Here is a 24,392-nt window from a genome sequence, read left to right as displayed (position 1 = left end):
AATTTCTGAATTCTGAGTGATTTTAGAAGGCAGAGGAAAGGACTGTTCTTCAGTCACGAGCAACAAGAGAATTCAGTGACTTGATGAAAGATTTGGTGAACAGCAGGTTATGTTTCAGAGGTAGTAGATAATTAATTGATGAAACTGTTGCACAAGACAGTGGTAGCTGATTTTTCTCTGTGTTTACAACTGTTCTGGCTCTCGGCCCTGGACAGGATTTGCACTGGTGGTATGTGCAGGATTGGTGCAGGAGTTCTGGAGCCCCAGCTGACCCACACGGCCAAGTTCAGCTGGACATGATGTGCCTGTGCAGCTGGGTCACAACTGCAGAGGGAGAGTGTCTGTCCTCATGGAAACTGAGGGAGTTCAGACATTTTAAACTCCTTTGTTTTCAAAAGTAACTAGGTAATTAGTTACAGATTTGGCCAAATCCATGCAGTTTCTGCAGGGAATACAGGCTAAGATAGCCTTTGCTATTATGATACTTCCACTCTATGGAGCTGAGGTTTTCTTTGTGTTCAGATCTGGATGGAAAACATGCCAAATGTAGCCAGCTCTTGTTACAGCTTGGCCTTCAGAGCTTGCTCCTTCCAGTCTTGCTTTTCAGAATGTGTTCTTTGAAAGGTATTTGGGAAGGCAATTGAGGAAGATAGAAAAAAAATCACTCCTGTTGGTTCTCCAGTGTTGTCGAGGAGGGTTTATTAGAAAGGGAAAAAGTATGTTTGTACCTGATGCCCTCAGGTGTTTCCAGGTAAGCTTGGAAGCTTGCTTGGTGTCTATGACTGCTGCTCTCTAAACCAGTGAATTAAGATGATAGTTTACTTCAGTTTTCTCACTCCTCGTGTCTCTGTGCTAAATGGAACATTACTGAAGGGGCTTATGCTTGCAGTTCTTGAATTCTGAAGTTTTCTATTCATTTTGAGATGTTGAGTGTTAAAGTCATGGCTAGAAAGTCTGCATTTGTTTGCTCCCATCACTTCCAGTTGGGACAGCTGTATGTTGCTAAACAAGTAAGTGGTGTTTTCTAGGCAAATTAAATGTTCTCAACTCTTGAAAATGTTTTGAATTTGAAAAATACCGAAGGTTCTTTTGTCATTATGACATCTATATGGAAAGGTAGCAGGGGAAATATCACCTCATTCTACTCAAAATGAAATTTGATAACTGCTTTGAGAATGTCAGGTTTCTATAACTGCGCTTAACTGCTTTCTGTTAATAAAGATGTCAAATCTCTATTGCCTGTCAGAATTGCTGTAATTGTTTTCTCATGGAAATAAATTGTAAAGAATTCAAGCACAGCAAAGGCAAGGAGAGGATAATATATTGAATTAAAGGACATGGTCATGTCCTTTTAAGGTGTTGTTTCTCTTTGACATACGCTTACCTTTGTGGTCATGGAATCTGTCAAGTACAGAATCTCCCAGCTGAGGAGCTGAGATCAGTGAAACTACTCACAGCTAGAGAGGAACTGTGAGAGTGGGTTGAGGCACTTGAATAAGCTCTTAACCACAGAAATACGAGCTAAACAACCTGGCTGGCAGGCAGTGATGCTACCAAGCATACTAATTAACTTCTCTGTATTTTTCTTTAGATTTACAAACAAGACTGTCCCAGCAGAATGAAGGTAAACTAGCACTTGATGTGAGTTGTAATTAGTAGGTCTTGTTGCAGATGGCTGTGAGATGCTTGTGGTGCAGAGTTTGCCCACACTGAGGCCTTGTGTGCTGTAGGTGTCCCTGGGGAGTCGTGCTGTGATTGATTTTTTGACTGGAAATCCTTCACAGCATTTGCTGTGTTGGTGACATTCCCCAGCCTTGTGTTAGTCCAAGAAAACGTGTGGGGTGGTGGTTGTGGGTTTAGGTGTGGCTGGGTTGGGGGTGTTCTCCTTGCTTAGAGGGGTCATTTGAGAATCAGGAGCTGGGGTTACTGTCTCTGAGTTGTTCATTACCTGACTACACAACCCAAAATATCTGCAGTGCAGCTCCACTGACAGAAGCTGCAGCCTGTGGAAGGGCACCTGTGGGACAGTGTTTAATGATGACTGGCATGATGAGCAGCAAGAAATGACAAGGAGTAATTCCGTAGTTACAGGGAAGGAGTATAAATTTATCCTGCAGTCAAATGTTCATAATTTTTGTTGTCAAATGTTACCTATAATCTGCATTTTCAAGGGACAGAAGTGCAGGTACACTTTTGAAGCATAATTCAACATGCTTAAAACAAGTTCTGAGAATTCACCAAGGTCTCTGTCCCTTGCTGTGCAGTCAGCTGGGGAGGTGCCACTGTCCTGAGCTGCTACTGAGCTTCCATGAGGAGCAAAACATTAAAGGTGCTGCTGGCATACAACTCAGGCAGACATTTTAGATGCAGGTGAAGATGCATGTGTCTCTGCCTTTTAATGTTTAAATGGAAAATCTGCCAAAATCAATGTACAGGATTATCTTTTCACTTTTCACCTTCAACTGTGGTTCATATGTGCCGGTGTTGGTATTGATCAGTTTAAATGGATCTATCATTGGTAGTGTTTTGTTATGAGTTTTGCTTTCCTGCCTTCAATTTCTGTTTAGTCAGAACTGTTTCTGCCATTGCTGAATGCTGGGATTTTTAACAGATAGGAGATACTCATTTAAATTACAGCCCTGCATAGTGGGTTCATAGGTATGTTACTGGTATTTTTTTCCATTTGTAGATATTTTACTGTTATTTTTTTTCCATTGCAACAGTTCTGGCTGCAGCTGCTTCTGTACAACCACTTGCAACACAGTGCTTCCAGCTTTCCAACATGTTTAATCCTCAAACGTAAGTGACTTATCATTGTGTGGCAATTGTTGATGACTTTTACATGTGAGAAAGAAATCAGAATGTTGCAAGAGTGTGTTTAATGGGTTTGGGCTGGATTTTGTCGAGTGATATCTCTGTCCTGTTTTTCCTGCCCCCCATACAGTGAAGAAGAAGCTGGCTGGGACACAGAAATTAAAGATGATGTGATTGAGGAATGTAACAAACATGGAGGAGTTATCCACATCTATGTAGACAAAAACTCAGCTCAGGTATGCCTGGTTCTGGGGGGACACTGAGCAGCTCTGTTAGCAGCTCTGTTGCTTTATTTTGTCTAGAGGGAGCATTACAAATATGGAGGTTTTCCCTAAACGGAACCTAAATTTCTTGAAGCAGTGTTGCAGTTTGTCCAGGATGTTGGTGGTTCCCTCCTGTTGTGAATCATTGTTTGTAACTCATGTGGGTATGAGCAGTTTGCTGCTGCTGCTCTTGCAGATTTACCCAGCTGAAGTTCTGTGGCTGAAGAGTAGTGGCCAGTTCAGTTCAGGCATTTGGCTTTTCCCTTAAACTGTGCATTTCCCCCACGTCAGGGACTTCCAGTTTCCCCTTTCTAGAGAGCCCAGCACAGAGGGCCCCTGCTGCAGCAGAATTCAGGTGTGCAGGAAACGTGAGCTTCAACCCAGGCTTGGGAACAGTTGTGGTCACTAGTGGCATTAGAGCCTTGCAGGGGACAGTCTGAGGGCCTGGAGCTAGAACAGGGAATTCCAGGTTCATACCTGCATCTTAAACAGGTGAATATATTTTTCTTCACTGTGTTGACACAATCCCCAGATTAGTTACCTCTTCCCTGTATTTCAGCTCTTAGAATATATAAACTGTGGAAGGTCTGTAAATAAATTTGGCCATCTGTAACCCCTTTTATAAAGAATTCAGAGCCCAGACTGAAGTTCAGTTTTCAGATGGTCTCACAGTCAGGCTGGTTTCTACCCTTCAGACCCTGGAGGTGTCCTGTTGTGTTCTGTGCTGTGGTGTGGGGCTGGAACCCACCCTGCTGTCCCAGTCTGTTTGGGTGGGGTTGGTCTGCCCTGGTGATGCACTTGGCACTCACTGACCATTGCTGTCCTTGTGCAGCTGCCACAATGTCACCTGAAACACTTGTCCATGGGTTACAGAGAGTTTAGATGGGAGCTGCAGTTTAGTATGTAAAACAGTGTCCCTGGCACCTTGTAATCTTCAAGGTCACTGCTGCATTGGACTGTTGGGAGGCAGAAACCTTTCCCACAGTGTGTGTCTGTTACTGTCTGAGAGATCACTGTTCTCTGACAGATAAAAAGACCCAACCAACAGCCCAGAACACCCCCCGCAAAAGCCCAACTAAACACAAAATAAATCATCACACAACCCCCCCAAAAATGCACCAGCCCTCAACATCCCTCACATATGTTCTGAGCACACGGAGCTGCAATTCTATTTTACCTTAGCAAGTGGATTTAAAAGAAAAAACTACAGCTACTGTGTCATGAGTTAAATGTTTCATGAAAAATGAGACCCATTTTGTTACAGTAGCACAGCGATGACCCAGATATAAAACACCCACATACTTAAAAGTACTGGATTTGAAGCTAAGCTCCCTTGTGCTGTTCTGTTTTGCAGGCTGAGATTCTGGGCACGTTCAGGGCTCTGTCCCAGCCAGACTTGCACACTGAGGCTGTCAGGGCTTGGCCATGAGGGGGTGATTTGTTGTGGATGAAAGGGTTGCAGTCCCAGCTGAGTGCACGGCTCATGTACTGCCCTGGGGGGTCAAGGAAAGGCACAGCTTTGTGTTGCTGTACCTCATTTTGGGGTTTAAGCAGCTTGGGTGCCTTTGCAGGAGGAGGCCGAGAGCAGAGCTGTGTGTGTTCATTGCTCAGTGCCTTCATCACCAGCCCCTGAGCTCAGGTTCACCCCCTGAGCAGGGAATGAGCCAGATCACCGTGGGAAGAGTTAGTACAGGCTGGCAAAGGCTGCTACAGGGAAGTCTGTTTCTTAATATATTCCTGAAAAACCTCTTTGAGCTAGAGTCTGATCCGGTTCAGGAATTACTGCTGGTGGTCTATTTTTAAGCAGGCAGCCAGAAAAATGCCACGTGTTACTGTGGGCATCTGTGTGTCTTGGCATCGTTGGATGTGACTATTGCAGTTCTCCAGATTAGGGAGGCACAGTGCTTGATTTACAGATGGGGAACTCCAGGTATCTCTGGCCAAGTTCAAAGATCAGTCTGTCATTCACCCTGGGGACCATCTCAGGCCTCCTGCCCTGCTGGGATGGGGTTTTCCCTTTGCCTCAGTCCTTGTTCAGTAAAGACAGATAGATGCTGAAGTTCATGTAGGAGAATTTTTACAGTATCAGTCTCCCTTGAAGTGCTGTGTGTTTTTCCTGGCCTGGGGAATGGGGTGTGCTTGGTCCTTGTGGGATCGGGCCGGGAGCTCAGACCAGGGAGAGAGGGATCTGTGGCTGAGGTGGGTGGCTCACAGCCCCTGGGGGCAGCCACACCCCGTGTGCTGTTCTCTCTCACAGCCTTCAGGGCCCTTCCAGAGGGCTCTCAGTGGCCACCCAGGGCTCAGTGAGAGCGGATAAGTGCACGTTTGGGCTGTCTTGGAAAATCCTGCTTAGAAAGATGTGGTGCTGCCTTAACTGTTCCCGTGGGGCGGTGCCTGTCAGGACACTGCCCCCTGCCCCCTTCTCCCGTGTTCCTTCTGTCACTGGTCCATGCCAGCGGGGCAGGTGTGGCCAGAGGCTGGCTGGGGCATGGCTGGGGCACAGCCCGTGGACAGGTCCCCTCACAGGCTGCCTCGTTGTGTCTTGCAGGGCAACGTGTACGTCAAGTGTCCCTCGATCGCCGCCGCCATCGCGGCCGTCAACGCGCTGCACGGGAGGTGGTTTGCAGGTGGGTGTTTCACGTGCACTCCTTCACTCAGTCACCCCTGGCAGCAATGCCCAGCCACTGATGGTTGTTTTTGTTTGATCCTGTGCTCAGGTAAAATGATCACAGCAGCGTATGTACCTCTTCCAACGTACCACAGCCTTTTCCCAGACTCCATGACTGCAACCCAACTACTGGTTCCTGTTCGACGATGAAGATTAATTTAGTCAGTTTTGTACATAGGTATTTTTTGGAGGAAGATTGAGTTATCTTTTATTTAGATAAAACTAAAGGAAAGGATTTAATGTCATTTTGTGTACACTTCCTGCTACCTTTAAAAATAAAACGAAGTAAGCAGAAATGCAGTGTGTTCATTCTCCCTAACTAGCATTTCCACTGTATACAAAGCTGTTGACTTCTTGTTCTGCCTTGTAATTCTTGTACATTGACTAAGGTGATCCGTAGGAACTGAGAAGTAGCTCATAGATAACAAGTTCTCTGTAAAAGGCAGATGGGACATAATGACATTTTTAATGTTTCACGAGCCTTTCTTTTAACACAGCAAAGACATTTTACATTTCACTAAATGTGGGTGATCTGCTCAAGGGCAATATCAGAGAGAGACTGGATGAAGGGACATATTTAGTGTTTTGTACAAATGAAAAATCCAAAAGGCTACTGAAGGCTGACTGCGGCAGCTACTCAGCTTGCTTTGTGCTGAATAATTGGTAAGAATAGAAGGATTGAAGGGTTTTATTTCTTGATGGTAACTTTTGATTAATGTATCTGTAAAAGTTTCTTTGTAAATACTGTGAGGTGTGTCTAAGTTTCCAAACAAAACGATCTCTGCATTTCCAGATGAGTTTCCACGTGTGCAGTGAGGCAGAGCTGACAGATTCCAGCCCAGGCTGAAAAGGGGTAGGAAATACAGAAACGTGTTTTGTTCTGGTTGCATATAATCTTTGCTCTTTTTAAGCTCTGTGAGCTCTGAAATATATTTTTGGGTTACTTCAGTGTGTTTGACAAGACAGCTTGATATTTCTATCAAACAAAGACTTTCATATTGCAACAATCTTTGTAAGAACCACTCAAATAAAATTCTCTTAAAAAGGCCTTCGTGAAGCTTTATTTCTCTGCTCTCCCACTGTGACTTAAGCAGTGTGTGCTGTGGCCTGCAAGTGAGTGATGGGTGCTGTGCAATGGTAGATATCAGGGATACCACTGCAGGTATCCCAGGTGGAGATTCGTGGGATACCACGTGCTTAGAGCAGATGCAGGAGCTGGTTCCTGCTGTTCCCAACCCTCTGCCCTGTCGCCGTCATTGTTGAGGACCCGGGCACAGCTCACCCTCCTCAGGCCTGCTGGGAGTTCATTCCAGAGCTGCCTCCCTCCTGCCCACCTCCACCCCATCATTCACAAGTGGTTGACAGTCCTGGAGTTGTTACACTGGCTTTCACTCTGCTTTCTGGAGGGAGCCTCCCCTGTGCTTTGCCCTTCCTACCCCTGTCCTGCCTCCCTGGCCTTTCTAACCACTCAGAAAAACTGTTTGGCCAAGGTGGAGAGCGTGGAGTGAGAACATTCCTCCTGGAGGGGGAAGGTGAGGCAGTGCAGGGATCCTGCTGCTGTTCCCAGAGCACTGGGATGAGCGGCTCTCCAGCAGGGCTGCAGTGAGGCAAGGGACTGTCCTCAGCAATCCAGGAACTGGGAGCAGGTGACTGGAGGGAGCACAGAGGTGGGGAGGGGCCAGGAAGACACTACAGGAGGGTCTGGGGGTTTGTGACACAGCTGCTCTCTGGCTGTGCTTGAGCTTTCTTTTCTTAGTGTCCCATATTAGTCCCTCAGTGCCAGCTGGAGCTAAAGGAGCTGTTCTGGGCTGAGCCCACGGCAGCAAGCTGAGAACAGGCTTTGAGTGCTGGATTGGTTCCACCTTAAAAACAGGGAAAAAGGCACCTGCACCAGGTCAGGGCTGTACAGGTGCTGGCTCAGGCACTGCTGCCAGTCACCTGTCTCCTCAGAAAGAACTAGGGCAGGAGCAGAAAGAAGCCTTGTTTCAAAAGGCGAGTACTGGGACATTGCAACACCAGCCACCATTTCCTGGGTGTGCTGCAGGCAGTGCTTTGGGGCCAGGGAATGGTGGGAGGGATCCCCAGCTTTCCCAGGGAAACACTGGGCACGCTGTGGGCCTGCTAAGGCAGGTTGTAGGAAAAGGCTCTGTTTGTGGGAGCACAGCTCCTACAGCCTGCCCGGGTCCTGGGGTCCCTCACTCTGTGAGGGTACCTGCCCTTTGTCACCTGGAACTCAGAAATGGGACCGGCTTCAGCCCACCTTTTTTGCAAGAGGAGAGAAATTCAATCATTAATCTGAATTAGCCACCCAGTAAACTTTCCTAGACTCAAGAATTCTGGGAGGCAATGGAGCTGCTCCACATGGGGAATGTGAGCTGCCCAAGTGCCAAAGGGAGAGCTGTGTATGCTGTACTTACACCGCTGAAACAGGAACTTTAGTGCAGTACCAAGGATGATTAATTCTCATTGTCTTGGGAGTAAATGATGGAAGGAAAGTAGAAATTTAGTAAAAAGCATATTTAGAATAGCAGAGCATGGAGGGTGGGGCTTTGCTGTTTCATGAAGAGCTCTCACTTCCAGGTATCTAAAGATTTTATTATGGTACAGAGGAGGAATGGCTGGGCAGGGGCACTCTGGGATACATCCCCAACTGGAGGCTAGCAGCGTATCCCCATACCAATGGCCATGAATGTCCCAAAGGTCCCACCGCTCTGCATCATCGTTTTGCCAACTCCACCCATCAGCTCTCGTCCTCTCATGCCAATCCTGAGATAAAGAAAAATACAGAAGCTGAAACCTGACACATCACAGACAAGCAGCAGAAAACATTGGAGACAACCAGCCCATGGTTACAAACTTAATATTTCTTCAGCCTAAATCTGTGCAGTGGTACCTCTCCTACCCCCGACACCGTCTGTGGTGCTTGAGCTACTGCAGGGGCTCCTGAGTGACCCTCAGCAATGGCCCATGTGTATTTTTTCCTGCAGTGGAACCCTCCTGCCACGCCTCAGCAAGAACAGCTTTGCATCTTAGTGCCCCAAATACCCTTAATATGGGAGAAAAAAAATCGTGCTGTCCAAGTTTTTGACTTGCAAGAGAACAAGAAGAGTTGTCTGAACTATTGTATTGCCATCCTGTCTGGATGCAATGGCAGTGCTTTTAATACCACCAACTTAAAATTAACTTCCTATTTACTACTGACTGTGTTTTTAATATGAGAAACACCTGAAAGGCCTAAAAGTGTCCAGAGGTGTTTCTGCTCTCCAGTTCTCACCTACCTGAGGTCTGACTGAAACAAAAAGAATTGTTCTGTCTCAAGAAGCTCTTGTAATATTTGGCTTTTAAGCACTGCAGTGACTTTAGGGTCTAAGGAATTTCATGCACTTGATTCTTAAAACATGAGATTTTCCCTCAGAAATGGTACAGCAGAACCACTATAACTGCTTCTTCTAAATCCCCTAAATCTGTATTTTCTGCCAGCATCGTGACACTTAGAAATACCCTCTGGGAACTCAGATCAGAAAAACATCAAACTTCCACTGGATTAGACTTCATGCCTTTTTGTCCTGTGTTTAATCACAGGTGAAAACCCTGGAGCAGAGGGAGTTGTGCAAAGTATGAAAGAGCTGACTGCAGTGGTTCCTTCTCACACGTGATGTGCAAAGCCAGTCAGCAGTGCCAGAGCAAACCCAGAGCAGTGAGTGTGATGTTTCCATGCTGGTGAGCCCCAGGGAAGGTGGAATGTTGTCCCTCTCTGATGCACAGTGGGGCTGTGCCAGTGCCAGCCACGCTCTGCCCACACTCCTGAGCTCATACTTGGGGTCAGTTCAGTAACTGCCCCCGTGCAAAGCAACCACAGTGCAGACACTGGGAGCCTGCAGAGCACCTTGGGAAGCCTCAGGGCCAGGAGAGGGCTGCACACACCATTCATCCAGCTCCCCCCAGAGCTGATCCTCCACAGCCTCAGCTTCCCAACAGGTGGCAGGAAAAGGTCTGTGGAACTGCGACCTCCTGGCACAGGGGTGACCCAGAGGTGACACTCTGCCAGGGCCAGACTCGCCTGGTGGATGCCAGGGCTGATCAGCGTGGCCAGTCTGGAGACCCTGACAAACTCCCACCCACGGACAGCACAGGCCCAGCCCCGATCCCTTCCCAGCCCCCCAGCGGCACCATTTCGCTCTGGCTGCCGCCCTGTCACCACCCGCCTGTGGCAGCATTTCCTCGGCGTACCTGAGGCAGGAGAACGTGCCGAACAGCGCCCCTGCAGCCATGCCCACGGCAAAGCCCATCATGAAACCCATCTTTATTCTGTCGAAGCAGCTGGGCTGCGACTGCCCGTAAGGGCCCACGGTCACAGGCATCTAGAAAAGAAAGGACAAACCCCACAGGCTTCACTGTTTTGTGTAACGGGCCTCCACACGCACCGCGGGCCGGCCCGGGCTCGGAGCTGCAGCGCTGTGCCGGCCCCCGGGTCTGACTCCCCGCCCGCCGTGCAGGAAGGCCGGGCAGGGACTGACGGCCCCGCTTCGCCCCCAGCCAGCTCCTGCGAGCGCCGCGGGGCTGTCCCGGGGCTGTCCCGGGGCCTCCCCTGTGCCCTCCCCCCGCGAGCAGCGCCCGCGGCCCGGCCCCGGGGGCACAGCGAACCCGCCCTCCCTGAGCCCGAGGCCAGGGCGGAGGTTCGGGGCGGGGGCGCCTCAGGAGCGGCGGCCGCCGCTCCCCGCCCGGCCGGGAGCGCGGGGGTGTCCCGGGGGCCCGGCGGGGCTCCCCCTCAGGCCCCGGTACCTCGCTGGGCCGCTCCGCGCTCCGCCCGGCCCCGCTTCCGGCGCGCTCCTGACGGACCGGAAGGGGCGGCCCCGTGCGCGGCCCCGCCCATGCACGCACCCGCCCGCCATGCTGCTGTGGCGGCGTCTGGTGGGGCTGGGGAGCGGCTGCGCCCCGCGGCGGCTCCGGACGGCACCGGGGCAGGCACAGACACAGGCACAGGCGCAGGCAGAGGGACTGGGACAGGGTAAGGCCGCGGTCGGGCAGAGCCGCTGTCGGCGCAGGGGCGGCCCCGCCGCTCCCGCCCGTCTCTGACAGCAGCTCCCTCCGCTCTTCTCCCCTCAGGGCGAACCGGCGATGGCGACGGCGCCCTGCGGCCGCTCTACATGGACGTGCAGGCCACCACCCCGCTGGTACGGTCCGCGCCGAGCTCGGGCAGCGAACGGGGCCCGCGCTCACGGCTCTTCCTGAGCGCTCGCCTGTGTCCCGGGCTGCGGGGGACAGGGACACCGCTGTGCCCGGAGCGGGGACACCGGCTGTGCCCGCACACCGGCCCTGCCCGGCACGGGGACACCGGCCGTGCCCGCTCACCGGCCGTGCCCGGCGCGGGGACACGGGGCAGTCCGGGCGCCCCCGGGGTCCGGAGCCCCGCCGGCAGCCCCGGGCGCGGGCAGGGCGGGAGCGCAGTGGGGCTCACACCGATCCTGCGGGAGTGGCGGCGGCTGCGAGAGGCAGCAGGAGGTTAATTCAACCAAAATACCGGCCTGCCATTTCTCTTGACGCTTTAAGACCTTGTATTTCTTCTGCTCAGAAGAAAGGCCGTGTTGGATGGGACTTGGAATGCCCTGGCCTAGGGGAAGCTGTCTGTGCCCACGGCAGGAGGGTGGAACAAGATGAGCCTTCCCAGCAGTCTGTGGTTCTGTTTGCTCAGATGATCCCGTTCTGTGATCACCTCAGTGCAGATCAAGGGCACAGAACACAATTGCCAGACACTGGTGTTGTCCATAACGTGTAATAACCTCACGTTTTTGAGATCTGGCCTGAGCTAAAGAAAGACAGTGCGACAGAAGTGCTGATCCTGCTGTAGGGGTGCATGTCTAGAGGGGACAGAGATGCTTTTCCTTCTCTGTTTCTAAGGCTGGGTGTTTTGTGTCCTGCAGGATCCCAGAGTCCTGGACAGCATGCTCCCATACCTGACAGCCTACTATGGCAACCCCCACTCCAGGACCCACGCCTATGGCTGGGAGAGCGAGGCTGCCATGGAGAAGGCGAGGAGGGTGAGTCTTCATCTTCACAATCATGGTTTTCCTGCTGGCAAGGACATTCAATGTCAAAAGAATATCAAAAACAATGAAGGAAAAAAGCCTTTTCTCTGTGGGCTGGATTTATCAGCTTCCTCTTTGGTTTGCTTTAGTAGATTTTTTGCAAGAAAAAGTAGAATCACAGAATATCTGGAGTTGGAAGGGACCCACAAGGATCATCGAGTCCAACTCCTGGCCCTGCACAGGACCATCCCCAAGAGTCACACCCTGTCTGTCAGAGCATTGTCCAAACACTCCTTGAGCTCTGGCAGCCTTGGTGCTGTGCCCACTGCCCTGGGGAGCCTGGTCAGTGCCCAACCACCCTCTGGGGGAAGAACCTTTTCCTGAGATCCAACCTGACCCTGCCCTGACACAGCTCCAGCCCTTCCCTCAGGCCCTCTCAGAGGTCACAGAGCAGAGGTCGGTGCTGCCCCTCCACTGCTGCTCGTGAGGAAGCTGCAGAACCCCAGGGAGGTCTGACCTCAGTCTCCTCCAGCTGAACAAGCCAAGTGCCCTCTGCTGCTCCTCATGGCCCCTCAAGGCCCTTCACCATCTTTGTAGCCTCCTCTGCATGTGCTCTTTAATGGCTTTATATCCACATATGGAGGCCCCTCAACTGCCCCAGGACTTGAGGTGAGGCTGCCCCAGTGCAGAGCAGAGCAGGACAGACCCCCCTCACCCTGCTGGGCCTGATGCCCCCCAGGACAGGGTTGGCCTTTGGGGCTGCCAGGGCACTGCTGGCTCCTGTTCCACCTGCCTCAGCCCAAACCTCCCACGCCTTTCCCAGAGCCTCTCATTCCCCACTGTGTCCGTACGTCCGGGGTTGTCCCGTCCCAGCACTTGCCCTAACAGTGAGATTAGAGCAGCTGAAGTGGCAGAAACCAAAACTTTAGACAAAGATGCCTCAGGAATTTTGGTTTCCTGGGGTCACAAGCGTGATGCTGCAGTGATTGGGCTACTCCATATTTTATCACTCCTAATCTTAGTGTGGGTCTTTGTAATTTTTTTTTAAAGTAATGTGTAATGGGGTTTTGTCAACTTTTTATCTCTTTTATGACAGGCTACTCCTTAATACCACTTCTGTAATGACCAGCTGTAATCTCTTTGAGGCTCGAGGGGGTTTTCTTGAAAATGTTTTGCTGTGGTGGATTCACTGTATGTTTTCTTAACAAATCGACATTGTATTTCTTTTTAAACAGCAAGTTGCAGATTTAATAGGAGCTGATTCACGGGAAATTATATTTACCAGTGGTGCAACAGAATCTAATAATATGGCAATTAAGGTAAAAGGTTTATACTGATAGTTATTTATGATGTTAAAATTATGCTCTTAAGAACTGTATGCATCTTTGAACAGTTTAAATGTTAATATGTTGCAGTAGGTAGCAAATATTTGCATTCCTGGATTTACTCCTTGTGATCCTTTGCTACACACTTGGAGGAAATACATGGAATGTTTTAGTGCACAGGATGTGTTTTTGAGTGTAAAATATTCAATGTTTATCTTACGTGCACCAAATACAACATTTCTGCTTATGTAATTAAAATCTTTATCGTGAAATACAGTGGAGATACTGATTAGGAACTTTTACCTGATGAAGGCTGGGTTGTGTTTTAACCTTTAATATGTGATTGTTCAGACTTGTCAGTGTATATGACTCCACATAAAATGTTTTTTAAAAAGTATTTTGATTAATGACATCTGTAACTTCTGTCAGTTAACATTTTCACAGGTTTTTTGAGAAACGAGTTGCTTTGAAAAATGAGTGCTGATGGAGACACGTGGTGTGGATTATGTGTCAGTACCTTTTAGATTCATGGCTTTGGGTCAGGCAGGAAAGATCGAAATGAATTATATCAAAGTATTGATTTCTTGCTTCCAGCCATGGCTTTCTTCAGTGGTCTAATGGCCAATTTCTTGTTCATGGATTGTGCCTGACAGGGTGTTGCAAGGTTCTATAAATCCAGGAAAAAGCACATAATTACTACACAAACAGAGCACAAGTGTGTGTTGGATTCTTGTCGTTCCTTGGAAACAGAAGGTTTTCGGATCACGTATCTACCTGTTAAAAAAAATGGGCTCATAGATTTGAAGGTAAGTTGTTACTGACAGACAGAAACTGAAAATAGAAGAAGTTTTTGCTTCAAATTGATGCTTAAGAGGACCTTGTGTCCTTTGTGACCTGTTAGTCACAACTTCTGTCCCTCTGAATCTTTCACCAGGAGCTGGAGGCTGCATTCCAGCCAGACACAAGTTTGGTTTCTGTAATGACTGTGAATAATGAAATAGGAGTAAAGCAGCCAATTCACGACATTGGTAAGTACTGTGTGACTTCCAGATGCCAGCTGAAGTTGCTTCTGCTTCATTTTAGTTGATAATTGCATCCCCAAGTGGTACTGATGCAAAAGATTAGGTGTAATATACTTAAGGAATAAATAATAATTTAAGTATTTAAAAAGAAAAATAATGTAAATAAATAAATCTGCTGTCCCAAATAAAAATTGATTTTAAAAGGGAAATGAGAATGAAATTCACTGCTTTTACAGTGAGCACTACAGCAATTATAGCCTTGAATAGATCAACTGCAGTGTTTCTAGTTTCATTCTGAAATGAATGATGGATGAAAAAATTGCACAGAATAACTGGCCAGATTAAGATTGTGTACTGTAACAGTGTATTGAGCACTTGTAGTGTTTAAGAGGAGAAATGTGCAGGATTTCGGGTGGTGATCACCACCCTCCCCCCGTATGGTCATACACAGTCATGAACCGTTGGTTTGGAGGCCAAAAGGCTGCTGAAGAGCCAGGTTTCTGGAACAGGAGGCAGGGAGAGGGTGAACCAGGCTCTGAGCAGGCAGATGGAGTGACAGGGACCTCGGAGCAGTTGAAGGGAGACCCTGGAGAGCCAGGGTTGTTGGAGCAGGGAGGGTGAACGGGTGCCTGCACAGCCTGGATCCCACGGCGAGTTGGTGATGAGGTTTCCCATGACAGTAACAAAACATACACACCCCCCTTCTGTCCTGGTTTAACCCCAGGCAGCCCCCAAGCCCCAGCAGCTGCTCACTCATTCCAGATAGGATTAGAAGGGTAAAGGCCAGAGAACTCATGGGTTGAGATAAGGACAGTGTAATAGGGAAAGGAAAAGCTATCACACAAGCAAAGCAAAACAAAGAATTAATTCCCTGCTTCCCACAGTTGGGCAGGTCTTCAGCACCTCCAAGAGAGCAGGGCCTCATCCCACGTGACAGTGACTTGGGAAGAGAAACACCATCACTCTAAATGTCCCCCCCTTCCTCCTTCTTCCCCCCAGCTTTATGTACTGATGTCATATGGTCTGGAATATCCCTTGGGTCAGTTTGGGTCCTTGGCTGTGTCCCCTCCCGGCCTCCCACATCCCCCCAGCTGCCTCTCCAGTGTGGCAGTATGAGAAGCAGAGAAGACCTTGGCTCTGTGTAGGCCCTGCTCAGCAATAACAACAACATCACTATATTATCAACCTTGTCTTCAGCACAAAACACAGCCCCATCCCAGCCACTCTGAAGAAAGTTAACTCTACCAAAACCAGCACACCTTCATATTCAAGATGTTTCCCTTTTTAGACAGTATTTTGGCTGTGGCTCTGCCCTGGGGTTCATACTGTGTAGGGTATTGTTTTCTCAGGCTGTGCCAGGTATCTTGTGCAGCTGGTTTTCCTCTTGCTTAGGTGCTGTATTTATTTTTTTCTTCATTAAGCTCAAAGCAGCATTTCCCCTAAGGCTTTTCAAGGTTCTGTTTCTTCCTTGACAAGCATTTGACCATCAGTGAATTGTGTAAAGGCCTGAGGACTCTTGTTTTCCTGCTGTGCTTACATTGTCAAGGCCAATGCTGTCCCACACTTAAACACCAGGGATGGCTGGTGCCAGCTCCAGTTCCCCTGGGATGTTCTCACAACACCTTGGTAACAGGTCCCACGGGCCAGGCCTGGGCCTTGCAGAGGGAACCTGAGGCCCTGTTAGTGTGAGGCCTGGAGCCTGATATTGCTGATCTTGCTGAAACACAGGAGGACAACTTACCCTGGAAAGGATCGTGTTGAACCTCCTGTGCAGAGGAGAGGTCTGGGGTGCAGCTGTGCTAGGTGTGGATTCTGGGGAAGATGAGTTGTGATGTTTTTGATGACAGAAGTAAATAATATTGAAGTTCACTGCCCATGAACAATGTGTTATTTTGTTCCTTAGTGTATTTTAGGTCTGGATGTGAAAATGTTGGTGACAGGCTCAGGTGGTAATAATGAGCATGTGTGAGGACTAGTGACAATTCTGAGAACATTTTCAAGGCTGAGTGTTGCAAAACTTGGAGAGTAGAGGAAATGGCATAAAAATACTTGGCTAATATAAATGTGAAAGTTAAGCTAGCTTGTACTGGACTGGTGTTGAGAAGAAAAAGAATCAAGAAAAAACCAATTTTGTCCAACTGTGGAGTCATCTCTGTGTGGAAACTTAAAAGTCTCATGCAACCATTTGTTCTTAAACTTGGTAGGTGTGAGTTTGGAAAAAATCTCACTTCTTAACAGCAGTAGACTTTTTAACTTCTCAACTGAAGCAATTCACCATAGTCTTGCCTGCCTAAACCTGTGCCAAAGCGTCAGCTACAGTAGCCCCTGCACAGCTTTAGCCACTTCACTGTAAAAGAAACATCACAGTCCCCATTTCTTCCTTTGTCACCTCAGAACTGGTCCCTCCTGTTGGTTTAGATTCATTGATGCTTTGGATCCGTTGTTGGAATCCTTGGGATCGTGGTGATCAGACAAGGTAACGTGGTGTGGCCTTGGTGTCTTTGTTACAGGTGAGATCTGCCGGGAGCGTAAGGTTTTCTTCCACACGGACGCTGCACAAGCAATTGGTAAAATTCCTATGGATGTCAACAACATGAAAATCGATCTGATGAGCATCAGTGGCCATAAAATTTATGGGCCAAAAGGTACTCACTGAAGTGCTTTATAGGGAATTGTTTCCATGCCTAACTTAAGCTAACTGCACAAGGTGTGCAGTCAAAGCTGTTTGTCATGGTGATAGTTTATTAAGTTGTAGAAAACTGTTCTAAGACTGGTGTTGAATGGGCTCTGGAGCAGTTCAGGCACTGCTGCCAGCTTAGAGCTGCAGCAAGTGGATCTTCAGGGCTGATGGGTTGAGGTGGTTTCACTGAAGAAGGAACTGTGGTGTCTAATGGTGGCAGCATTGGAGCAGTGCCTTGTCAGCAGCTTGGTGTGAGGCAGAACTGATGCTGAAATGGTTGAACTGAAATCACTGGGTTTTAGAGCAAAGTTTAGACACAAATGTTACTTGCAACAAGGAGACCAAAAGATAACCGGAAAGTTTAAATTCTTAGTGATTTTGGTTGTTTTCTACTTCCAGTGGCTTCTTTCCCACAATTCCATTTGTGCATCTTCTTCGCAGAATGGGGTTTGAAATCCAACTATGGATTTTCTAGTTGACTCCCAAATACTAAAAGCCCAGGTATTATTACTGTCACGGTCCATTTAGTTTGTGACAGTGGGTGTAGAAAGCCAGGAATCAGGTTTGCTGTATTCTATATGCTCTTCAGAAACAAAAGGCAAAATTTTGCACTGTGTCTCTTTTTTCTGTGCAAGCTCTCCTGAGAGCCCAAGACAGTCCTTGTCCGGAGATAATAAGTTCTCACCCAGTAGCTTTGGACAAATGACAGACATAAATTTTCACAACTTATTATGGGTGAAATTTGCAGCTGTTCTTCCCGTGTGACAGTCACTCATTAGGAGTACCAGGGCACACAAAGACATGAAAATTGGGTTTCTAGGCGAGGAGAGGGTGAGATTGACTGGCTGTCAAAACTGGCTCATCTAATCTGCCCACTGCAAATTGCTACCACTGATGAGTCTTCCTAATGGGAAGAAAGGGAGAGAACTCCTGGGACTGGTGTGGGCCTGGTAATCCAGGGAAAGGAGTTGGAAGTCAATAAGGGAACTTTATCAGTGAATGAAATATCTGCACATAAAAACTTCATTGCAAGGGGATGAACTTCAGTTGTGCGTGGGAATTGTGGGAAGAAAGGGAAGTGATGAGTCCCTGGGTGGCTGAAGCACAGTGGAAAAGCTGAGCTCCCATGGCTGAAGCTCTGGGAGCCTGAACGTGAGCAGTGGGAACAAACACCATTTCCTAGAAAATAATACAATTCTGTACTCATTTACTACATTTTTCTCCAGTTAAGTGTCCAAATGTGTGTTTGCTGTGGAAATAAGGAATGTGACCAAACCTGGGAGTCCCTGTCCATAATTTCAGAGCTGTGGGCACATGGTAAAACAGCTTTCCTTGTTTCCAAGGGGTCGGTGCTCTGTACGTTCGCCGCCGACCGCGCGTCAGGCTGGAGCCCCTGCAGAGTGGGGGAGGCCAGGAGAGGGGACTGCGCTCTGGGACTGTGCCCACCCCTCTGGCAGTGGGGCTGGGAGCAGCCTGTGAGGTGGCACAGCAGGAGATGGAGGTATGTGTGAGAAGGTACTTGTCCTGGGTTCCAGAAAACAATATAACAGCACCGCTTAGGGCTTGGATTCCTTAGGTCTTCTTGTGTCCATGTGCCTGAATTAAATTGCTTCTCATGCTTTAACATTAAGTGAACTTAATGATTTGACAACTTCAAGGGTGTTTTTGGGTAATTGGAAGTTCTTTCTAAAGTTTCTTTTTTCTTGAAAAACCAAAAAGGTGACAGTTTTAGTGAAATACAGCTTTATGTGCTTTTACTCACTTCACACGTGTATCAGCAGCATCTCTGAAATGAGTAAGTCATGTTTATAATGTATATTGAAAAAATAAGCCTTCCTAGTCCATTATTATACCTGTTAAGTGTATGTAAGTTCAAGTTCTCTGCAGCTTTGCAACAAAGAATTTATTTTCTTTTTTCCTAGCTTGGACAGTAAAGTTTATTTGCTAGGTCTGGTGTCCAAGCCTCTGTGGGCAGCTGCGTTGGTTTGTGGGCACCAGTGCCTTCCTTACAGCTGGAATGTAAAAATCCTTAAATACAGTGCCAGTGGGATGCATGGGCTAGATATCTGCACACATAGGATCAAGCTTCTTCCCAGGAGACAGGCAGAATTCCATCTGAATCTGAGCTGGGTGGTTATGGAAACTGAGGCTAGAGAGCCTGCAGAGTCCAAATTCTGCACAAGCCTCAGATTTGGATTCTCTTCCTTGCCTGGCAGAGTCCTGGCATTTCTAAATCAACTGATAGCCTGGTTTTCTTCTAAAGCTGTTTCAAGTGTGCAAAGAAGCATGAATTGTGTTGTGTTCTCGTGGCTGTTCTGTGTGCCAGGGCTGATCCCTTCCTGCTCTGTTGGTGCAAGTGACCTCATTCTTCAGTGTAGAACAAGACGCTGCACGTGGGCAGTTCATTGTGCAGGTTACTGCTGGTAAAAGCTGAGCTCACAGTAGTTTGTGAGTCCATGTCTCTGGTACAGTTGGAGAGCTGGGAAATAAGGAGCACTTGCCATAATAGGTGCCCTTTCTTGTGGTGCAGAATGCATCATCTTGTGCATTGCCTAACTTGTCTTTAAACACAACTCTGTGCTTTTATGAAAGGCAGTTTGGCAGCTTGTATATGTAGATCTTTCTGCGTGGTTTGTGACCCCTTTGAAGACTGAGCTAGCTAGGAGCCAGGTGGTTATTCTCTTTTGAAACAGTCACCAGGGCAGGCAAAGTTTGTCAGTTCAAGTTTCAGCTGTGATTTTTCCCCTGTCTGGCCAACCCCAGTTACTCAAGGCTGCTCACAGTTGGCGACACGAAGCAGTTTGAGTGAGGTCAGGATGTCCACTTTCTTACTTGGGTCTCCTCTGGTTTCTTTGTTAGTATGACCATAAGCGAGTCTCACAACTGGCAGAACGACTGGTGACCAGAATAATGAGTGAAGTTCCTGACGTGGTGATGAACGGGGACCGGGAGCATCGTTACCCAGGTGAGGAGCCCTCAGAGCTGCCTGGGGCCTCGGTGCTGAGGCCGTGGCTGAAGAATGCCCTTGAGCCACACATGATGCAGGTCCTGCCACGCAGGGGAGGATTTGCTAGAGATGTCAGTTGATGTATTTTTTTTCTATTTCATTTTTATGTAGGATGCATCAATTTATCTTTTGCATATGTGGAAGGAGAGAGTCTTCTGATGGCTCTGAAAGATGTGGCTCTGTCTTCAGGAAGGTAGGTGGAATGCATGGGAAGGGTAGCAGTATGTTTTGGAGAGAAAATGGCATCTGCTAATGGAGGTAAAGACTAAGGAGTGGTCTCTTCTGTGACCCATATTTGCATATTCAGTTAATGAGTCAGCCTGGCACTGATTGCATTCTAAGGTGGTATTTAAGGGGCATATTTCTACTGAAGGTCAAATTTACTCATCCTGAAAGAAAAAAAAACAAACAAACCCACAAACAAAACAAAACCAAAACAAAATCCAAACAAACTCCAACCCCCACCCCACAAAAATCAAGCTACAAATTCGTACCTGCCAGCCCCAGCCTTGCAGACTGGTTACCTGAGATCTGAGTAGCCTTGACTTGTACTGGTGATACTGTCATTCTAAAGGCCACCAGCACTTGAGCAGCTTCTGTCCTTCAGCAGGATTAACTGCAATCTCTTGAGGCTGGGCAAGTATCTGAGTTAAATCAGATCATAGTCCCTGTGTTAAATGCAACAGCAGAAAGGAAATGGCATATGCTTTTATGGAGCTCTGCTGACTACAGATGTGATGAGTAACATTTCTGTTACCAAGACACTCCTGATGTTTATGATGAAAGGAATGGAGTGTGAGGATGCCCCTTCCTTCCCTCACCTTTGAGAACAAAGCAGTCAGCATATCCTACCTAGAAACAGGTTGGCACGATGAACAGGGAGAACAAGTCTCCACATGACTGTGTCTGACTTGTGTCACGTGAAGATCTCTTCTGAGTTTCTGCTCTGTGCACCAGGGAGCTGTAAACAGCTCTGATTTGTGCTGCATGTGGCTACCTGTTAAAACTGAGTCCCAGGACATGACCAGTTTTCCCTACTACTTCAAGGTGAAAGTTTTCTCTACTGGCAGCTGTAACTGGATCATCTTGCTCTGGATTCCTCTGTGCACTGCTTTTCATTTATTTGTTCTGCTGCCAAACAGCAGCTTGTGAAGTCTTTCTTTTTCATTATGTTCCTGGTGTGTTTTGTTCTCTGGATAGTTCTGTCTTGGCTCCTTTGTCTTTTTTTCCACAGCCTTTACTTCAGCTCCCTCCTAATCTGCATTCCCCCTGTCTCTGTGTGGCATTCATTCTTGCTGCGTTATCTGTGTTCTCTCTCCCTACCTTATGCTCCTAATTTATTACCCCCATTTCCCTCTAATGCCTGCCCCTTCTATTCTTTTTTCTTCATCAGCAGAAATACCACTTTTCTTGCCTGTATTCATGGTGGTTTCTAAGAGGCCGGGGAAGCTGATACAGGTTGTTGTAAGGAGTCATAATCATAAGAAACATCTGTAGGCGACCTGTTCTTTGTTGGAGGAGATTAGTGCAGTGTTACTTCAGTGTAGCATCTGCCTGTGAACAGAAGTGTGACATTTCCCTGCCTTCCCTTTCCCAGTGCTTGCACCTCAGCCTCTCTGGAGCCTTCTTACGTTCTGCGGGCGATCGGAACAGACGAAGACTTGGCTCACTCGTCTATAAGGTGTGTGCTCTGCCCTGATGTTCCCTGTGTTCTTCTCTTCTGATAAAAGTCGGTGGTGGATTTGTTCCACCCCTCCACATGCACACTGTTCTGGTCCTTAATGGTTTTCCTTTGGTTTAGGTTTGGCATTGGTCGTTTCACTACAGAAGAAGAAGTGGATTACACAGTGCAGAAGTGCATACAGCACGTGAAGAGGCTGAGGGAAATGAGGTGAGCTATCCTTACTGAACACAAGGACTTCTTAGGGGTCATAATCATGGGAAGAGTTGGATTTAGTTGAAAGTAATGGTTTGCTTCAAAAATCTGTTGGTGTTTCTGTAAGTCAGCAAGCAGTGTCCCCAGAGTGCGTGATGGGCCTGATCTTAACAGTAGAGACTCATTTTTAAGGAAACAAACCTGAAATCAAACCTTTTCACAGGTCCTGCCTTTGTCAGAGAAAGAATACAAGTAGGGCAAGCACATAGGGCAGTACCTAGAAGGTTCCAATGCAGAGATGGTATTACTGAGTTATTGTATTGATAAGTTGGTTTATTCTGGTGCAATGGGAAGAGTCATGACTCATCTGACAGTGAAAATTTGAGGGCTCAGTCTGGGCAAAGAGATGCCTCCTGATTTCTTGTGTTATTGATCAAATTGTCTGGTTATTGTTGTTGATGATGATCTGTGCATTTCAGGTTGCCCTTATTTTTCTCCTTTCTTTACAGCCCCCTCTGGGAAATGGTGCAGGATGGAATCGACCTCAAAAGCATTAAGTGGACTCAGCACTGAGAAAACGTCACTATCCATGGACTAGATGTGGATTAAAATGTATTTTTCTGTACATTCTTGAGCAAATTATGCAGCACTTCTGTTTTCTGACACTTGCAATTTGATGGGAGAACTGTGTTTTCTGATCACAAAGTCTAAGAAGCCAAAAATGAAACTAGTCTTTATCATGGAGAAAGGCAGGCTGATCCAACACCCATTGCATTTCCATTGACACACAGAAGTTTATGCTAAAATGTAATTTATTTGGAAATGTATTTTCTGAGAAGATTAAATCAGCAGGTTCCTCTTGGGCCAATGTAATCCTGGCACGGGGTTGTTGCTTCTCAGTGTAACTCATCCCAGTGGTTGTTGTGTTTGCAGCACAGACCTGGTGCCAGTTTGCTGTGTTTGAGGTGGGTGTCCTGCACAGCAGTTGGGCTTTGCCTCTCTTTGTCTTGTACTGCTGTAAGCTCTAGATAGGAAGATGCTTGGCATCTCTAGAGGAAAGGGATGTCTCAGTGTGGCTATGTGCCTTCACAGATAAGTTGTATGTGCAGTTAAGAACAAATTTTTTCTGCAATTGAGTATTTTTGGCTCTTTTTCCTGGGTTTTATCTTTTTGTGTGTGTGTGTGTGCATTAATCCAAAAGATCCTTCTGTATTCCAGAGTTTATGATACAATCATGATGCACTTTGCTGTCCCCTCCATTGGTTTTTTTCCATGCAATTTTACCTAAGTAAAGAAAGAATTCTGATCTGACTGGGGGAGGGGATGGGCAGGATCTGTCAGCTTTGGTGGCAGCACCAGTTTGGTGGGAGCACGAGTGGTGGAGGTGGTGGGGAGAGCAGACACAGTGCAGTGTCTGAAGTCTGGGTTTTGTGGGTTTTTTTGTTGTTTTTTTCTCCCCTTGTCATGAGTCCTTTGGTGTTACTTGGTTTGCCTGTGGGCCCTTGGCTTCTGTCAGTGCAGGGAGTTGTGCCCAGCTGAGCCTGTGTATTTTGTCTGGAGATAAGAACAGATGGCTTTGGAGTTTCTCTGTCTCACAGACTGTGCTGCCTGACTGGAGACTGGCATGGGAATCCACTCCCTGCACGTGCTGGGGGAGGTGTCTGTTAAAAAGGGTTTGATGAGATTAATTCATAGCAGTGTTTCTCCTTTCTTTCCTTTGGTGATCTTTCCAGTAGGAAACTGAAGCCTGTATGACAAAGTGCCTTTCTTTCAGTGCATAAGCAGCCAGCTCTGCAGTGAGTTGTGCTGATGATGGATGCTGTGTTAGCCGCTGAATTAGATACACCCCATGGACAGTACCTTCTCTTTGGGATGGAATCTACCTCGAGGATCAACTGTGTCGTGTAAAAGCCAAAACTGAGTCTCACAAGGTGGATTGTGTTACAGAAGCTTGTGCTTTTTTTTGTTACTAAGGACAGATTTAGTTGTTTGTAATGGAAAGCTAATCCTCAGTTGTTCTATTTGAAATTATTAGGTTTAGCAGTTTTACTGTTGTAGTGCTGGCACCTTATATTTCATCACAACATTTTTAAAATACCGTACGCATAAGTAGGTTTTAGCAGTATTGTATGGGCTCTGTTTTATCCTTGGGCCACATATGTTTTCTGGATTAAGCATGTGATAACGCTTTCCCAGCATGTTTTAGAACTGTATGTTTATGAAATTGTTCTTTGTCTTTCAAGAATGATAAAAAATTATAGGTAAGACTTAAAGTTGGCTACTGTCAGTCTTTTCGTATCCACCTTTCTGGGTGAACCTTGCAGCACCACCAGCAAGTTGCTAAATTGCAGCTTTCATTGGGGAACAGGGAAAGGTAAACTCCTGACTTTCTGCAAACACTGTTAGAAGCTCGCTGTCATCAAGATTACATTTGACTTTTGAAGAGTCATTCTTCTCAAACTCTGTGCCTGATCAGGGCTAATTTTTTTTAAAAACTCAAATAGCTTAAACTGTGATTATTTTGAGAAAAGAGAGCCCCAAATCTTGCAGATTCTGACCACTTCTTGTGTGTTAAGATCTAAAATATAGATTCTACATGTAAAGGTTTGGGAAACTCATTCATAGTGGTAACAAATGTTTGTTTGAAAAGGTTTATAGGACAAGATGAGGAAAAATGTGTAGTGGAGATACTTTTCTCCATGACAGAAAGA

At 47.3% G+C, this 24,392-nt stretch overlaps 3 protein-coding genes across 10 annotated transcripts in view; 2 read left to right on the top strand and 1 right to left on the bottom strand.

Moving 5' to 3' along the window:
- The window catches only part of RBM39 (RNA binding motif protein 39), a 33,169-nt gene extending 26,376 nt beyond the window's left edge, over positions 1–6,793 (top strand). For 6 of the 8 annotated variants that reach the window (XM_027704646.1, XM_027704647.1, XM_027704651.1 and 3 more), the window contains 5 exons: positions 1,592–1,624; positions 2,724–2,799; positions 2,945–3,050; positions 5,626–5,704; positions 5,795–6,793. In XM_027704646.1, the coding sequence (XP_027560447.1) occupies positions 1,592–1,624; positions 2,724–2,799; positions 2,945–3,050; positions 5,626–5,704; positions 5,795–5,895 (395 nt within the window). In that variant the 3' untranslated portion in view covers positions 5,896–6,793. Of the gene's footprint in view, positions 1–1,591; positions 1,625–2,723; positions 2,800–2,944; positions 3,051–5,625; positions 5,705–5,794 lie in introns of those variants that run through there. The other 2 variants (XR_003537475.1, XR_003537476.1) reach the window with 1 other exon arrangement.
- Positions 6,794–8,319: 1,526 nt separating this feature from the next.
- Positions 8,320–10,610, bottom strand: ROMO1 (reactive oxygen species modulator 1). The gene is made up of 3 exons (XM_027704690.1): positions 10,528–10,610; positions 9,976–10,106; positions 8,320–8,511 (listed from the first exon to the last, which is right to left on the bottom strand). The coding sequence occupies exons 2-3, from the start codon at positions 10,104–10,106 to the stop codon at positions 8,403–8,405; spliced, it is 240 nt and encodes a 79-aa protein (XP_027560491.1). The 5' UTR covers positions 10,528–10,610; the 3' UTR covers positions 8,320–8,402.
- Positions 10,611–10,620: 10 nt separating this feature from the next.
- NFS1 (NFS1, cysteine desulfurase) lies at positions 10,621–23,954 on the top strand. Its single transcript, XM_027704689.1, has 13 exons — positions 10,621–10,753; positions 10,852–10,919; positions 11,667–11,783; positions 13,007–13,090; positions 13,750–13,902; positions 14,031–14,124; positions 16,629–16,763; positions 18,142–18,299; positions 19,658–19,763; positions 19,917–19,998; positions 21,403–21,486; positions 21,607–21,696; positions 22,191–23,954. Exons 1-13 carry the CDS (start codon positions 10,636–10,638, stop codon positions 22,252–22,254), a joined length of 1,353 nt encoding a protein of 450 aa, XP_027560490.1. The 5' UTR covers positions 10,621–10,635; the 3' UTR covers positions 22,255–23,954.
- Positions 23,955–24,392: the final 438 nt, after the last annotated feature.

Source organism: Neopelma chrysocephalum, unplaced genomic scaffold (assembly GCF_003984885.1).
Source record: "Neopelma chrysocephalum unplaced genomic scaffold, ASM398488v2 Primary Assembly neopelma1_286, whole genome shotgun sequence".
In the NCBI taxonomy this organism is placed as follows: Eukaryota; Metazoa; Chordata; class Aves; order Passeriformes; family Pipridae; genus Neopelma; species Neopelma chrysocephalum.
The sequence above is the reverse complement of the archived record's forward strand: the minus strand, read 5'-3'. Positions and strand labels throughout refer to the sequence as shown.

Excerpts from the sequence above, each read along its gene's own strand:
- ROMO1 (XM_027704690.1), bottom strand. The coding sequence starts at position 10,106 with ATGCCTGTGACCGTGGGCCCTTACGGGCAGTCGCAGCCCAGCTGCTTC. Across the intron at positions 8,512-9,975 it reads GGCACGTTCTCCTGCCTCAG|GATTGGCATGAGAGGACGAG; the intron begins GTACGCCGAGGA and ends TCTTTATCTCAG.
- NFS1 (XM_027704689.1), top strand. The coding sequence starts at position 10,636 with ATGCTGCTGTGGCGGCGTCTGGTGGGGCTGGGGAGCGGCTGCGCCCCG. Across the intron at positions 13,091-13,749 it reads CTAATAATATGGCAATTAAG|GGTGTTGCAAGGTTCTATAA; the intron begins GTAAAAGGTTTA and ends TGTGCCTGACAG. Across the intron at positions 19,764-19,916 it reads CCGGGAGCATCGTTACCCAG|GATGCATCAATTTATCTTTT; the intron begins GTGAGGAGCCCT and ends ATTTTTATGTAG.